This window comes from Anabrus simplex, chromosome 3 (genome assembly GCF_040414725.1).
Source record: "Anabrus simplex isolate iqAnaSimp1 chromosome 3, ASM4041472v1, whole genome shotgun sequence".
NCBI lineage: Eukaryota > Metazoa > Arthropoda > Insecta > Orthoptera > Tettigoniidae > Anabrus > Anabrus simplex.
In genome coordinates, this window is record NC_090267.1 from 171827029 (window position 1) to 171843294 (window position 16266).

A 16266-nucleotide genomic window follows, 5' to 3' on the forward strand; every position below is an offset into this window, starting at 1 on the left:
TGGGTTTTAGCAGAGCTGAACTTGTTAAATTTGAAATATGGACATTTGAAATGACTGATTTTTTATCAGAATGATTTCATCATAAAAGCTTACGCCAAGATATTTTATGGGTATGGTGCAATCCATAAGAGAGTGATTTTTTTTAAAAAGAAGAAGAATTTCAAGACCCTCCTGTAGTTTTCTCTTCTTATTCTTCAATCTTCCTTAAGAAGAAGAAATAAATGGAACTGTCTGCAGATATTACATCTAGAAAAGCAAGGCTACCTTTTTTTTCACAAAATTTAATTTGTTCTTTGATGATTTTGCCCCAATACCAGTGGAGGTGAGTTGATTTTCTGGTAGATCAATAAGAGCCCTGATGCTAATTTCATTTCTTGCTATTAAGGATAAATCATCAGCAAATGCCACTAATGATAAGTTATCCAAATCATTACACAAGAAAAAAAACATAATTTCAGGCTACTTCAAGGTTAGTGAGTTCTTTGAGCTCCTCATCGATGGTTAAATTAATGATTGTGGGTGAAACTGAACTACCATGTGGGACACCCTTTGTTACAGTAATTTTCTTAGTTTTATTGGGATGTACTTCAATCTGAATTTCATTTTCTGATAGTAACTCACAATTATGATTTCATGTTATCAGGAACAACAAAAGCAGTTAATGATCTTTTTATATAAATATGGCTGATTGAGCCAAATGCCTTACTTACGTCAAGGAAAACAATACAAAGATCATTATTCTCATTTTTTGCAGTTTGTAGACAGTCATTCACCAAGGAGGTAATGATGTGAGTTCCAGGTAGAGATACAAAACCTCTTTGATGACTGGAGAGTGACATGTCAACATGAAGATACAAATCAAATACTAACTTGTTCTACTACTCTTTTTACAACAGAGAAACTAGTTATTGGCCTCCAGTTTTTTAAGTCCTCTGTACCATCTCTTTTGAACATTAGGACTGTTCTAGCTCTTTTAAATTCAGATGAGACTTTATTAAAACAGAGTATTGCTGTGCCTAAAAGAGAGATAAATTTGGAAGCTTATCATGCTACTCTTACTAAAATGCCATCAAGGTCAGAAGCTGTGTCAGTTTTCATTTTCAATAGCATCATATTTGCTTCTTTCTCTATTCAGTTAGGTCTTATTTGTGTTAATTTTCATGTTGAATACCTCTTTGGGATAACATCTGAGAATCATGATGAATATCCTGAGCTGCAGAATGGCCACTCATGATATGCCTGACTACTTTCTTCTTTTGATTGTAATAATTGTACTGTGCTAGGTCGTGTGAATACTGAGCTTTCCTCTTTTCCCTCTCTCTTCGGCCTTCTTCAGGGATTGGTGGAATTTGTAAATGTATGGGCAGAGACCAACTTCTCTTTCCTTCACAAACTGTAGTACCTAAATGCAGGATGCTGAGGTCTTGGCATAGCTTTTTGAGAAACTTTAAAGCACTTGACACAAAATCATCATGTTGTTCTGGTGTTTTATTGAGAATAACTCCTTGAATTTTTTTCCCCCCACATCTGCATCAGTTACTTTTTGATGTCCAGCTCCTTGACTGAATGGTCAGCATGGTGCTCTTCAGTTCAGAAGACCTTGGGTTCGATTCCTGGTAGGATTGGAGATTTTAACCGCAAATGTTTCATTCCATTGGCTCGGAGACTGAGTGTTTGTACTGTCCCCAACATCCCTGCTACTCACACACCACATACAACACTATCCTCCACTACAATAACATGCAGTATCCTATACACGGCAGATGCCGCCAGCCCTTGTCGGAGGGTCTGCCTTACAAGGGCTGAACCAGGATAGGAATAGCCACACAAAATTATTATATACTTTTTGATGAAGTGTTAGTAGAAACCGAGTTCTTATCTGCTACTGATACTGGTTTATAAGTGGAGGCTTCATCTTGTAGATAGGAAGAGGTATTATGTTTCCTATGTTCTTCTGGGTGTTCTTTTCTTACGTGAATAGTGCTAGCAACAAAGTATTTACCACAGAACTGGCATTATTCCTTAATATTGTTAGCTGATTGGGTTTATTTGGTACCAATTACTTTGGATCTGCCAATACTGGACTCTTTAAAAGAATATAGTGGCATAACTGGCAAACACTGATTTGAAACTAAGTTATCTAGGTAATCATCACTGTCACTGTCGTAATATATTGCTGGTCGTACATATCTCAGATTGCAGTTATTTGGTAGAGAAGCTGATTTTCCTTCTGAAGTAGAGGGGATCAGGTAAGTTGTACAGACATTTTTGTTTATGTTTTGATGAAAAACGGTTGAATTTTGTTGACTGCTAGTGTTCGTTCATTTGTGATAACAACAACAATGACAACAACAACAACAACAACACAACAACAGTGAATAGTTTTTAATTTGTTTGTACTGTTACATAACATAACTACAAGATTGTGCTATCCTTCTTAAAACCAGAATAATATTGCAGATGTAGAAAGAATAAACAAAAATGAAATACACCCATAAAAACCTGCAGCTTATTCTTTGTAAAATTCTGAAATGTTCATTAATATTCCTTTAGAATATTTATTTATTTTATATTCTAAATATTCAGTAGTTGATCTGTAGTGTTTAGATTTTGTGGTGATGGGTGGTGATAATACAATAAACTCATGTTCTCATCCTGAGGTAGAACAGCTCTTTTCAGGTACACCCCCAATGGAGGTGAGCTGCATGAACCATTTTAACCACATACCAGTCCTCTTTCCATTCTTAAATTTCTGGCAGTACCAGGAATCGAACCCAGGCCACCAAGGATGGCAGCTAATAGTGCTAACCATTATGCTATGGAGTTGGACTTGGTGGAGATCATTAAATAAATAATCAAAACTGCCATGGTTTGGGTAAAAATCTCTCAAAAGGTGATGAAAATTAAAAGCATTCCTCATTAAATTTAATGTTCCTTGCAAGTGTAGTACGGTATTCTTTATCTGTTATAAAAATATGTTTTATATTCATGCACAACATTTTCTAGAATGGTAGAGGTAAACATTTAGATGGAGATGGAGTTGTTGTTGCTGTTGTTGTTCCATTTCCTGGTGCCATATGTAGAGAAAGGTTGTGCCCTGGAGTATCAAGACTTCTTGTAGGTGTGGCATTCACAAAATGTTGACAGCAAAATTTCTTGTCGGAGACTGTGCTTTTTCATTGATATAATTCTCTTCACAGCTCTGATCCAAGTTTCTCTTGTAATTCTGTCCTATATCACATTTAGAAACACAAAAAAATCTTTTTCCATTAGGACTCTTTTGATAACTATAATTTTACCCAACAACACAACAGTTTTTCCTGTTTATTATTATTATTATTATTATTATTATTATTATTATTATTATTATTATTATTATTATTATTATTATTATATCACCCATATTTCCAGAGAAATGTTGAGCTTAATAAACCTCGAACAACTAATGTAACATAGATGTATTGGACAAGCTAACTTATGATTCTGATAAATAGCTGATGACAAGCTGCTAGCTTAACTCCATGACTGTTTGGATAAGTCTCCACCAGAGCGCAGCATCTTCTATTTGCACGGACTCTACAGATTACATTCTCTTGTATTAGGAAAAACTTTAATTACTGCAACATAAGAAATATGGGCTTCGTTCATGTGGCCAAATTGGCAAGAATGTAAATAACCAATATGGGCTTCATATAGATAGTGTTAGAACATTACCAGGATGATCTCCAGAGTAACTCTCCATAGAGTTAGTTATTGGCTCTTGTTCTTTCACCCGATAGCCCTTAATATTTCCCTTATTTCTTTACAGTGTCAGAAAAGAGTATTGAACAGTAAAGTTTGTACATTCTATTCTAAAGAAATTTTGTCATAAGCAATCTTCCTGTAAAACTAACCATAAGAGAGAGTTTTATATTTTAGGCCCCTTCTGAATTTTTTTGAACAACTTATAGCTAAAATCCTACTCACCCTTATCCTATACTACTGAAATACCAAGTTTTATGAAAATTGCCCAGTCAGCTATAAAAAACCAAATGCCAGGTTATTTTAAAAATATAAATAGAAAGATGATTTGATATATATATATATATATATTGTGCTTGCCTGCTGCCATTTCTTGATGGATACAGTACTTTTGTATCCATCTCTTGGCACAGGCCAGAGTAAAGTGTAGCTTTCACCGAAGTCCCAGTCTCATCCATGGCTGTGACAGTATGGAAACTGCTGGGGTATGTGTGGTGCTGAGTAATGACATTCAGAGCACGACTAGTGCATCTGAGTGTTATGAAAGGTGTTGCTCATAGGGTCGGTCGTACTGCAATAACACTTTCTGACCCAGTGAGGAAAGCAATGGCAAACTACCTCACTCCTCGTCTTGCCTAGTACGCCTCATTTTGGTGCTGCCATTGGTTTCTGTGGTTTCCTTATAACCGCATAACTTTTGGTGGTGCTATTTGAGGATCCGACCAGCCTCTGGGCTGATGACCTAACAGACAGATATATTGTGCCTTCATTTGACAATGTTTTCTTGTAGGACTCACTTGTCATTTTAAGTATATGTATTTGTGTTGCTGCAGGTGGATTTCGATGATGGTCATTGTCCAACATGGCAAAATCAAATTATTGGTTTGCACAATGTGTACAGAGTTGTACATGGCCAAATACCTGGGCTGGCTTCAATACAGTCACTTCCAGTACTTATGCTACGACCAAGAGCATGGAACATGGCTGAACATAACATGATGGTAATCACCCTATATTAATTATGTTCTTTACGAGACTGTGCAGATAGGAAGGGGAAACATCAAAGGTTGTATTTTTATAAATATGACAAAGCAATCAGTTTTGTTTCTAATTTTATAAACTATAAATTTGTATTAGATAAGTAATGGATAGAACAGATTATAATAGTAGATATCCCTCAAAACTAAAACTCGGAGTATTTTCTTTCAACAAAATGCATCTTCTCGTTTCTATTCAGTGTCCATCATTTTCTGTCCTTATTTGACTTCCTTCTTCTTCTCCCTCATACCGTACTTTATCTGACTCCCTGTTGTTTACAGTAGGGTAGTGGGCCACTGACCATTTTTGACTCTTCTTCCACCACTCCTCTCTGAATACTCACGACACATCAACAACTCTTTGCCCCACTACTTCCTTCACTTTCTGTAGCTATCTTCTCCTTGGCCAGTATCTTCGTCTCCTTCCATTCTCTTCCATTTGAGCATTGCTCTTGAAAACCGACCGACCGACCTTAATTAAGGCCACGGCCGCTTCTTTCCAACTCCTAGGTCATGGCAAAAGGCCTCAAGGTGCTCCTCTGAAACGTTATAACTATAACTATGAATAGCACCAACATAAATGCAAACCCCTGGGCAACAACTGCACAAAACCGTGTTCTTTGGCGCAAAGCTACAGCAGAAGGCGTCTCACTATTTAGGCAAGCAGGTCACAGACAAGAAATTGAAACCCATGAAAATCGGAAACTACGTCAGATCCAACTGCGTCTCACCTTTAGATGTGACCTGTGTGGCTGCATGTTTCATGCAAAGATTGGCTTGATCAGTCATCAGCGACATCTCCATAGAGCCAACAGACTTTAAGAAGAATTGCAGGGGAAAAAGTATTCTCAGAAATGAGCAGCGGCCGACGACGATATGCCCTCTCCTTTACATCCTTACTAGAGCCCCTAAATTCTCTCATAACCATATGAAAAGATTTGTAACCATTCTTAACTACCTTGTTAATATGATTACCCCATTGAAGATCATTCCTTATATTAACACCTAGGTACTTTGTTCCCCATGAGGTATTATCACCCCATCAACACATAATTAATACTGAGAGGACTTTTCCTCTTGGTGAAACTTGCAACTTGATTTTTCATCCCATTTACATTCATACCATTGTCTGCTGTCCATCTCACTACATTGTTTAAGTCCCCCTGCAATCACTCACAATCCTGCAACTCATTTATAACTGTATACAGTATAACATCATCCGCAAATATCCTTATCTGTGATTCCAGATCTTTAATCATACATATATATATATATAAAGGAAACATATAGGTCCAATCTCCCTCCCTACATCCAAGGATATATATATTATTCTGTTTCTATCCCTTACAAAAGATGTAATCTGTTTTGTGGATACATATTCATAACTCATTTTCACAAAACAGGTGAATGGCAAGGAAGTACCAGGTCCTATATTTGACTTTGGGATATTAATGTTCCATAATGCAAATAAACTCTCTGAAATGGGTTGTGGACCATTTTTCTATCTGTCCAAAGTAGAAGGAGCTGGAGAAGCACAATTATGGAATGATATATTTTTGTGGAGCCAAATGAAATTGGGAATTCCTCGAGGTAAGTTATAAAGAATATAACAAATTACATCAATGGAAAATTTTGCATTAATTTAACAGCTTTGACATTATAATTATTGCTTACTCCATGCATGTATTCTGTGCATATTATGTTACGGTATGCTCCAAAATATACAGTACTCAGGATAGTTAGATATTGTAGTCATGTAAACTGCATTAAAATAAATTAAACAATGTCCTATAATACTGTAATTGGAAATAAAGTATAAAAATCTAATAGTAAAACACTGAGAAAAATGGGTCTGAGAGACCCGGTGCGACCATTAATATTGACAAAACCCATGCGACCACTCCAGGGTTAACTTTGAGCTCTGGACTTGAGCCCTTGCCAGTTGAAAATGCATACTGGTATACCAATTAATGCTCAGAGTGAAGCAATTGAAACACATTTTTTGAATTTTAACTTTTTAAACTCTTTTTTTCAGGTGTGGCACTTACAAGGAAACCCTTTTATCTGTAAGTCTTTGATCTGACTGAGATTAGGACCACTTCTATTTTCCGTCCATATCAACAACATTATGTTGTTGTTTAACAACTGTAGACACCACATGTACGCTGATGACATACGATTATACTTGCACTCTGAAACAGAAAATCTAACTTATGAAATTAAAAATTTCATAGAGACTTACAAAACATTTGTAATAGGACTGACATGCATTGACTTAGACTAAATAACATAAAATCTCAAGCTAAAATAATTTCTCACCCATGATTTCCTTCAAAAACAATAAGCAATATCTTTTTACCAAAACTATGCTTATAAAATTCACCAATTGATTTCGGTCAAAGATCCTAGTGTTATCAAAGATGAACGTCTTTCATGGAAACAGCCGATTATCAGCATTTCAACAAAAGTATTTGCAACACTAAACTCACTTAGAAGATTCTGCAACATATTTTCTTGAGTATGAAAGGTACACCTCATTTGCACTTTGGTATTACCTCATTTCGACTACTGTGATACCATTCACAATTAAGTATTTATTTATTTTCCACCTAGTCGATACAATGATTGCTTAAGGCAATTTAATGGTTAAAAGTGGTACATGTTTCATATATTATCAACATCTTCAGCCACATAACACTGTTTAGATGAAAAATATATAAATTTGCAAAGTAAAGCTTTAGAGGAAGTGTCCTTAAAATTAACATACAATTATGATATAATTTTTTATGTCGCACCAACACAGGGAAGTCTTATGGTGATGATGGGATAGGAAAGGGCTCAGAGTGGGAAGGAAGCAGCCATAGCCTTAATTAAGGTATAGCTCCAGCATTTGCCTGGTATGAAAATGGGAAACCATGGAAAACCATCTTAAGGGCTGCTGACAGTGGGGTTCAAACCCACTGTCTCATGGATTCAAACACACAGCTGCACACCCCTAACCTCACGGCTAACTCGTCCATTATTATTATTATTATTATTATTATTCTGCTAGCTACTGCTAGTGGCTTTACGTTGCACTGACACAGGTAGGTCTTATGGCGACGATTTGATAGGAAAGGCCTAGGAGTTGGAAGGAAGCGGCCATGGCCTTAATTAAGGTACAGCCCCAGCATTTGCCTGGTGTGAAAATGGGAAACCACGGAAAATCATCTTCAGGGCTGCCGACAGTGGGATTCGAACCCACTATCTCCTGGATGCAAGCTCACAGCCATATTATTATTATTATTATTATTATTATTATTATTATTCCGAGGTATCTGTGGAACAGGTGAAAGAAGGTACTGGAGTGAATGGGTCTAACTACTTTGTCAAGATATGGAATAAAAAATTTCTTTAAAAGGTTATATTTTTGAAAAATGACAAAACTTAACAATTTACACATAGAATTCCCAAATTTAACAAATAACAACAAGTCAACAACTAGACAACAATCAGGCACAAGGCCAGAAAAGACAAGATTTAGAACAATTCTGGGCCTTATGCCCCTCGCTTTACAATTCCCTTGAGCTCATAGCTCCAATATACCAAGCACAAGGCCTTCAAGGGCAGAAAACCACTTCATTCAACGAGCACTTGCTCCTAATTACAATATCAAGCCTCCTAGAGGCACTTTTCCAACACAAGAAAAGAGCTGACATGCTCTCAGTTTTTCAAGCCTCTTTAAGGCTATACCAGACTTTACAATCACTTGCCATCAAGGCACAAATTACACAACTGAAACGGGGGTATCTTGTACCCAATCTACTGGGCCTTAGCAAAAAAAAGAACAGGTTAAGTGAATGGCCCGCAATATAACAGGAACGGAGGCTAGAACTTGCACTCCTAAATACTCATTTTAAAACCTAAAGGGCACTAGGCCGATGAAATAGTGGCTATTCCCAAACTATTGAGGTGACTCATATAAGAATAATTTAATACATTAAGGAAGAGAAGAAAATCAGTTACCAAAACGTAGTGACCTCAAACCAAAATGAAGGGGAGCTCGAGAGGGTTAATCACTCTCTATCCCCGAATTGCAGTTACAGATTACTTAAGTTTTACATAAGCCGGCAGAATTTACATTACAGAAAAGTCGGTTACATAGTAAAGGTTTCGGACCTTCCCTGTGGGTTAAACTGCTGAGCTAGCATGAAATAAAGATGTTAAATGGCCATTACCTTATTGAAGAACTGCTGCCTGATGAACGAGGCACCTCCCGCCTCCTGCTACACTTCCATACACTAGGCTAGATGTTGATCGAGTGGCCGAGAGACAGGAAAATCAGCAGTTTTTATACCCTCGGGGAAGTTTCGAGACCTTTCATGAATAATTAAGACACACCCAGAGGCTTTTATTGGCTACACTACACAGTTACACACAAAATCAAAGAAGACATACGGGATTGGGTGAAAATTAATTACAGAAAAAATTGATTGGCTAACTTCAAAACTGGCAGAAAGAAAAGATTAATATTGCCAACCCACAAATGAAAGAACGAAATTTAGCAAAGAAAAACTTATGAGTACAAAATTTCTTCAAGAAAGTTCCTCCACTTTGCACCAGGGTGCATGATCACAGTTTTTTAGTAGAGACATCTATGAGAGAATGTCCAAACTTCTTGATAAATAGAAAACAAAAACAAGTCGAAATTCGCACAGTGACATCTTCAGAGCAAAAGTTGAAGTAGGTCCAGTTTTAAGTTCAGTGTTTCTCCAGTAGAGGAGTACTTTAAGGCGGAAAATTTGAATGTGCGGCGTAGAGGTGTACCACTTGGTACAGACCTCCCCCCCCCCCCCCGCCGCAAATGTCCTTCCACGGGGTTACACAGAAGAAGTTTTTTAACAAAAATTAATCATCAATCGAAGAAAATTTCTGCTTCCTTGCAAATAGATTTGTGGGAGAGGATGATATTAAGAATTTCCCAAGTCTTTTAACTTTGATTTGTAGAAGAATTTTGAAGAATGTAAAAAAAAAATCTCCAAGTATTGTTTTTGAAGTAGATAGGTAGGAGTTAGTTGAACTCCGGCTGGAGAGTGTCTTAGTTCCTGTATACATTTGAAATACATGCTGTTCATTTTGACGGCAAGTCCTGCCGCCGCTGCCGGTATCCAGTCGAGGTCGCCCGGACCCCTCAAGTACCCTGAGATACACCTCTCCCGCTACTATGAGAGGGGTAGTCGTGGTGAAGTTCGCCGCAGATCAAAGGTACATGTGTAGATCCCAGATGAGCTGGCGGTCAGTGCGCCGCACTTCAGCCTTCGCCGGGAGATGGACTCCGGTGCGTCGTACACAGGAAGACATCACTGGAGTGGAGTGGGCCCGTACCCCACCTTGGTGGCTGTACTGCGACGAATGGCTGCAGGGCACTGAAATAGTCGGATCTCGGCGGCAGTATTTGTTGGTGACTTTTATTTTAGGGTACGATCTTTGTTGGTGAGGCAGTGGGGCCAGCGGCATGGAAAATTTTAGCCACAGGAGTTGTTTTGCAGGAGGCGGGGTAATGGCTGCAAGGTAAAGGGACAGCAGAAAAACTGGAGGGAAAGATCGTACAATTAACACATAGTCACAGGGAAATTAATCCAAGGGCAGAAGGCCTTAAAATAAAACAAAAATATAACCTTCTAAGCTCTTACAAAATGTTAATGACTAAGTTAACAAGGATATTACACAGGTTTCACCTATGATAGGTGAACTCTAAATATCCTCTCTGTGGCTGGATTGCTCACCAACAATGTTACTGGAGTCAGGAAATCCAAAATGGTGCACGGCCCATGAAATCTGGGGGCAAGCTTGCCCGTGGGAACAAAGTTTTTTACCATGACTTGATCTCCTACCTTTAGATTGGTGGGCCTCCGTCCATGATCATATCTTTCCCTAACCTTTTCATGAGAAACTTTAAGATTGGCCTTAGCCTTCTTCTATAGATCTCTAATATTATCAGGATCTATTGTCTCAGGTAGAATATCACTAAGAGACCAAAGGTTAGAGAGCGGCGTGTTGGGTACAAACTTAAACATCAATGAAGCTGGAGTGAACTTACGAGATTCATGAACCTCCGAATTTAAAGCGAAGGCTAACCAATGCAGGGATGTGTCCCACCTGGAATGATCATCATGATGATAGGCAATAAGAGCCGATCTCAAATTATGATTGAACCGCTCCGCCAGAGATGGTTGAGGATAATACGCTGAAGTAGTTACGTGTGATATTGACAGGTCAAAACAGAATTTTCGGAAGAGATTGGAGGTAATAGCTTTAGCATTATCAGAAACAATATATTGACACGGACCAAAAGAAGCAAAGATGGAATTTAGACAAGAAATGGTAGACTGGGCGATAGCCAGCTTAGTCGGAAATAACCAGGAAAATCTTGTGAAACCATCTACACACACAAGGATGAATTTGTTGGCATTCCCCTTTGATTGGGGGAAGGGTCCTACATAGTCGATGTAGAGATGTTCCATGGGGCACGACGCTTGATGAGAAGATAGAAGCCCTAGCTTAGTGGACATGGTGGGTTTACTAAGCCAACAAGATTTACAAGCCTTTACCAATTCACTAATTTCACTGTCGATACCTTTCCAAATGAACATCTCTCGGATCTTTTCTCGGGTTTTGAAGATGCCTAAATGCCCCCCTAATGGGGTCTCATGGTAGTACTTGAAGATCATAGGTACAAGAACAGCTGGAACCACAACTTTCATCTTCTGACCATGCCTCGACCGGCAACATAAAACCCCATTCCTCAACACATAAGAGACGACATGTTCCCCAGAAGAAAGGGTTCCATGATAGGCGTCAGCGTCGGATCTTCACGTTGATATTTTTCAATATCCCTAAACAACATGGGAGCATCAATTAGAATGGCATTTACACCAGGAGGTATGGACTCAGGAAGTGAAGAACTGTCTTCCTGTTCAGAGGTCTCTACGTCATTAGAAAACATACGGCTTAGTCCGTCCGCCACAACATTTTCAGACCCTCTTATATGCCTAACATCAAACTGGAAGGCAGAAATTCTGATGGCCCAGCGGGCTATACGACGCGGCCTAACTACGACCCAACTTAAGGCTTGGTTATCTGTTTCCAAGTCGAACTTGACGTGTTCCAGATAGAGGCGGAAGTTCTCTAGCGCAAATAAGACTGCCAAACCTTCAGGTTCATAGATGGAATACTTGGCTTCTTGAGCCAATAGAGTCCTGGATGCATAGGCGATGGGTCTCCTCCCTAGTTCAGTCTCTTGAAGAAGGACTGCAGCCACCGCCGTCGACGACGCGTCTGTTTGGACGATGAATTTCTTCGAGAAATCAGGCATAGCAAGGACAGGGGCATTGCAAAGTGCTAATTTGAGGTCTTCGAAAGCAGCTTGTTCACAAGGCCCCCACTCAAATTTGACATCTTTCCTACAAAGTAAGTTCAAGGGCGCCACTCTGTTAGCGAAATTAGGAATAAATTTCCTGAAGAAATTCACCATGCCAATGAATTTGGCAATACCCTTGATGTCCTTGGGAGGTTTGAAATCACGGATGGCCTGTGTTCTAGAATGATCTACTGCGACACCATCGGGCGACACAATATGCCCTAGAAATGACATGGAAGACTTAGCGAAAGCAACCTTAGATAACTTCACGGTTAACCCTGCCTTACGAAGGCGATTAAGGACCTCTTTCAGATGATCTAGATGTTCTTCAAAGGTCTCAGAAAATACGACGACATCATCGAGATAATGGTATAAGTATTTGATCTTGATGTCGGAGAAGACCCTATCTAGCAGTCTGGTAAGCACAGCTGCTCCCGTGGGAAACACGAAAGGCACACGGTTGTACTCATACAAGTTCCAATTCGTGGCAAAAGCTGTGAGGTGTTTAGATTCCTCTGCTAGAGGGATCTGGTTATACGCCTGATTAAGATCTAAGATGGTGAAGAACTTAACTTTCCAAAACCATGAGAAACAAGAGTGAAGGTCGGGAAGGGGCACAGATTGTAACACCACCTTCCGATTTAATGCCCTATAGTCAATCACAGGCCTGAAGCCACCTTGAAGTTTCGGAACTAGGAAGATAGGCGATGAATATGCCGACTTAGAGGGTTGAATTATATCATCTTTTAACATTTGATCTATGATCTCCTTCAGAGCCTTCATTTTAGGTGGAGATAACCAATAAGGTGGAAATCGGACTGGAATCGAATCCGTAACCTCGATCTTGTATTCAATAAGGTCAGTAACACCAAGAGTATCGGAGAAAACCTCTGGAAACAACTGACACAACTTACGAATACTCTCAGCCTGCTCCTCAGGTAGATGTCTAAGGTCTAACAACATCTCATCCTGGGTAGGCGAAACAGATGAACACGACACAGAATTACATTTCAGTAAGGGGATTTTGAAATTACTAGCAAGTTTGAAAGTGCACGACTTGCACTGAATGTCGAGCACAAGACCGGTGTGAGACATGAAGTCCACTCCTAATATAATGGGGCAAGACAAGTGCTTAGCCACAAACAGTTTAATTTTCCAAGTAAATTTAGAAACACAAATTTTGGCATACAGGAAACCTAAAATTTCTAATGCAGAAAGGTTGGCCGAAATGCATTGAACTGAAGACGAACAATAATCAGGAAATTTACAGACAGACTTTAATTTGGAATACCATTCAGCCGAAGTAATGGAACACACACTCCCAGAGTCTAATTGAGCTGTAAGAGGTTCATTATTCAATTCAATTTTGAGAAATGGTACAAGTGCGGGAGTCTCCGCCGCAATCCTAAGACATTCTTTGGGACCTTCGAATGATAAATTAGAAGAGCCCTGATTTTTCCCTAAGCTTTCGTCGGGTTTAACAGGGGCCGAGCCTGAGGACGGTGAGCGCGCCGACTCAGCCGATGCCACTAATCACTTTTGATTATTTGTGTTGGTGGAGGTTGCACCAGAAGTTGAGCAGGAGGGCGTGCTATTAGCATACGGACAATTCTTGGCGATATGGGAAAACGAGCCACATTTAAAACAGCCTTGGGATGACCCTACTCCGCTCTTTGTCCCATTGGATTTGATCAAAGGGCACTTGTTCCGGAGGTGATCTGCCGACCCACAAGCATAACATTTGCAGGTTGTGAAAGTTCGGCGAGGTGGAGGCCAAAAATTACTCGAGGACGGAGGGGGCTCCTTCGCGACACGTAAGGTGTCGGTATATATAACTCCTTCGGCTGAGACAGCCATAACTTCTAACTCCGCAAAGGTTTGCGGACGCAACGCAAAATACAAGTATGACCTGCAGGGAGGTGAAATCCCTTCCACAATGGCTTGAACAATTTGATCTTCTGGGAAATGAAGAGCAAATACCCTAGTATAAAACTTAATATCTTGGATGAAGTCTGCCAAGTTTTCGTCCAGTTGTTGTACTCTGTAATAATACTTTTGTATTAATGAAGACCTTGCTCGAGCGGGGATGAAGTTTGCCGGAAGGTGTGCATGGAAGTCTTCAATAGAAGATTGCTCAGCTATGGCTCTGACTATTTTGTCTGAGAGGACACCTATGGAGTAGGGGTAAATAATTTGAAGAATTTGACACGAAGAAAGAGAAAAGACAAGAGCGTGATCCTGGAACTCAACTAAAAATCTTAAAAATGAAAGGACATCACTAGTAGAGTTAATGGAGAACTTAGAAATACCCCTAAGCAACATCGCTAAAGGATGAGGCAAACTACTGAACCCGGGTGACATAGTAGGTAAAGGCCTAAGGGGCGGAGAAGCTGTTTCAGAGACTGCATTATTCAACACAAATGGTGGGATTGAGGTACGACGCTCAGATTAATTATCTAATGGGGCAGAAGTTTGTTGAGTTGCTACAGATTTTCTACCTTCTTCACCCTTTGAAGAATCCTCCTCGCTAGCGATGTTTACCACAGTGGGCTGGTCGGTTTTGGGAGTAGCAGATCCAGATAACAGTTGACTAACCTTACTGGACATTTTAGAAAGGTGTTCAACAAGAGCACTAGCCTCCTTACCCTGAACATCATTTAACTTAAGATTCAATAGATCACTAACTCTATGGTAAAAATGGAACAGTCTAGCTTGTACTCTTTTAAGTTGATTTGGGGATGGATCACCTACTTAAAAAAACTAACTATGGATGCTAGCTCAGTAGTGTTTTCCGTGATCGTGGAGAGAGCCTCATCAATATCTGTCTCTCCCAAGTTTGGGATACTAATTGGCAATCCAAGGGATTCTTTAAGCTTGGTGGTATCAGCCGCAACCGTGCCTCCAGACTGAACATTTCGTATAGTTAATTCATAGATCAATTCCTCCTTGCACAAATAGCCGGACATGATGGCAAAAGATTGACAAATTTAGTAATTTGGAAAAGAAAATTCCAGTGACTGAGAAAATTGTTAGAGTACAAATCAAAGATAATGTTTAGTTGTCAAAAGGGGCTAAATTGAGACCCATTCAACCACGCTCTGCTACCACTTGTTCCGAGGTATCTGTGGAACAGCAGAGGTGAAAGAAGGTACTGGGGTGAATGGGTCTATCTATTTTGTCAAGATATGGAATAAAATTTCATTAAAAGGTTATATTTTTGAAAATGACAAAACTTAACAATTTACACATAGAATTCCCAGATTTAACAAATAACAACAAGCCAACAACTAGACAATAATCAGGTACAAGGCCAGAAAAGACAACATTTAGAACAATTCTGGGCCTTACACCCCCTCGCTTTACAATTCCCTTGAGCTCATAGCTCCAATATACCAAGCACAAGGCCTTCAAGGGCAGAAAACCACTTCATTCAATGAGCACTTGCTCCTAATTACAATATCAAGCCTCCTAGAGGCACTTTTCCAACACAAGAAAAGAGCTGACACGCTCTCAGTTTTTCAAGCCTCTTTAAGGCTATACCAGACTTTACAATCACTTGCCATCAAGGCACAAATTACACAACTGAAACGGGGGTATCTTGTACCCAATCTACTGGGCCTTAGCAAAAAAAAAAGAACAGGTTAAGTGAATGGCCCACAATACAACAGGAACGGAGGCTAGAACTTGCACTCCTAAATACTCATTTTAAAACCTAAAGGGCACTAGGCCGATGAAACAGGGGCTATTCCCAAACTATTGAGGTGACTCATATAAGAATAATTTAATACATTAAGGAAGAGAAGAAAATCAGTTACCAAAACGTAGTCACCTCAAACCAAAATGAAGGGGAGCTCGAGAGGGTTAATAACTCTCTATCCCCGAATTGCAGTTACAGATTACTTAAGTTTTACATAAGCCGGCAGAATTTACATTACAGAAAAGTCGGTTACATAGTAAAGGTTTCGGACCTTCCCTGTGGGTTAAACTGCTGAGCTAGCATGAAATAAAGATGTTAAATGGCCATTACCTTATTGAAGAACTGCTGCCTGATGAACGAGGCACCTCTCGCCTCCTGCTACACTTCCATAC

General features: G+C 39.4%; 1 protein-coding gene across 5 annotated transcripts in view; it reads left to right on the plus strand.

The window, feature by feature from the left end:
• The window catches only part of LOC136866118 (malate synthase), a 70257-nt gene that overhangs the window by 27600 nt on the left and 26391 nt on the right, over positions 1-16266 (plus strand). For all 5 annotated transcript variants that reach the window (XM_067142799.2, XM_067142803.2, XM_067142801.2 and 2 more), the window contains 2 exons: positions 4575-4742; positions 6182-6368. In XM_067142799.2, coding sequence (XP_066998900.2) covers positions 4575-4742; positions 6182-6368 — 355 coding nt within the window. The remainder of the gene's footprint in view (positions 1-4574; positions 4743-6181; positions 6369-16266) is intronic.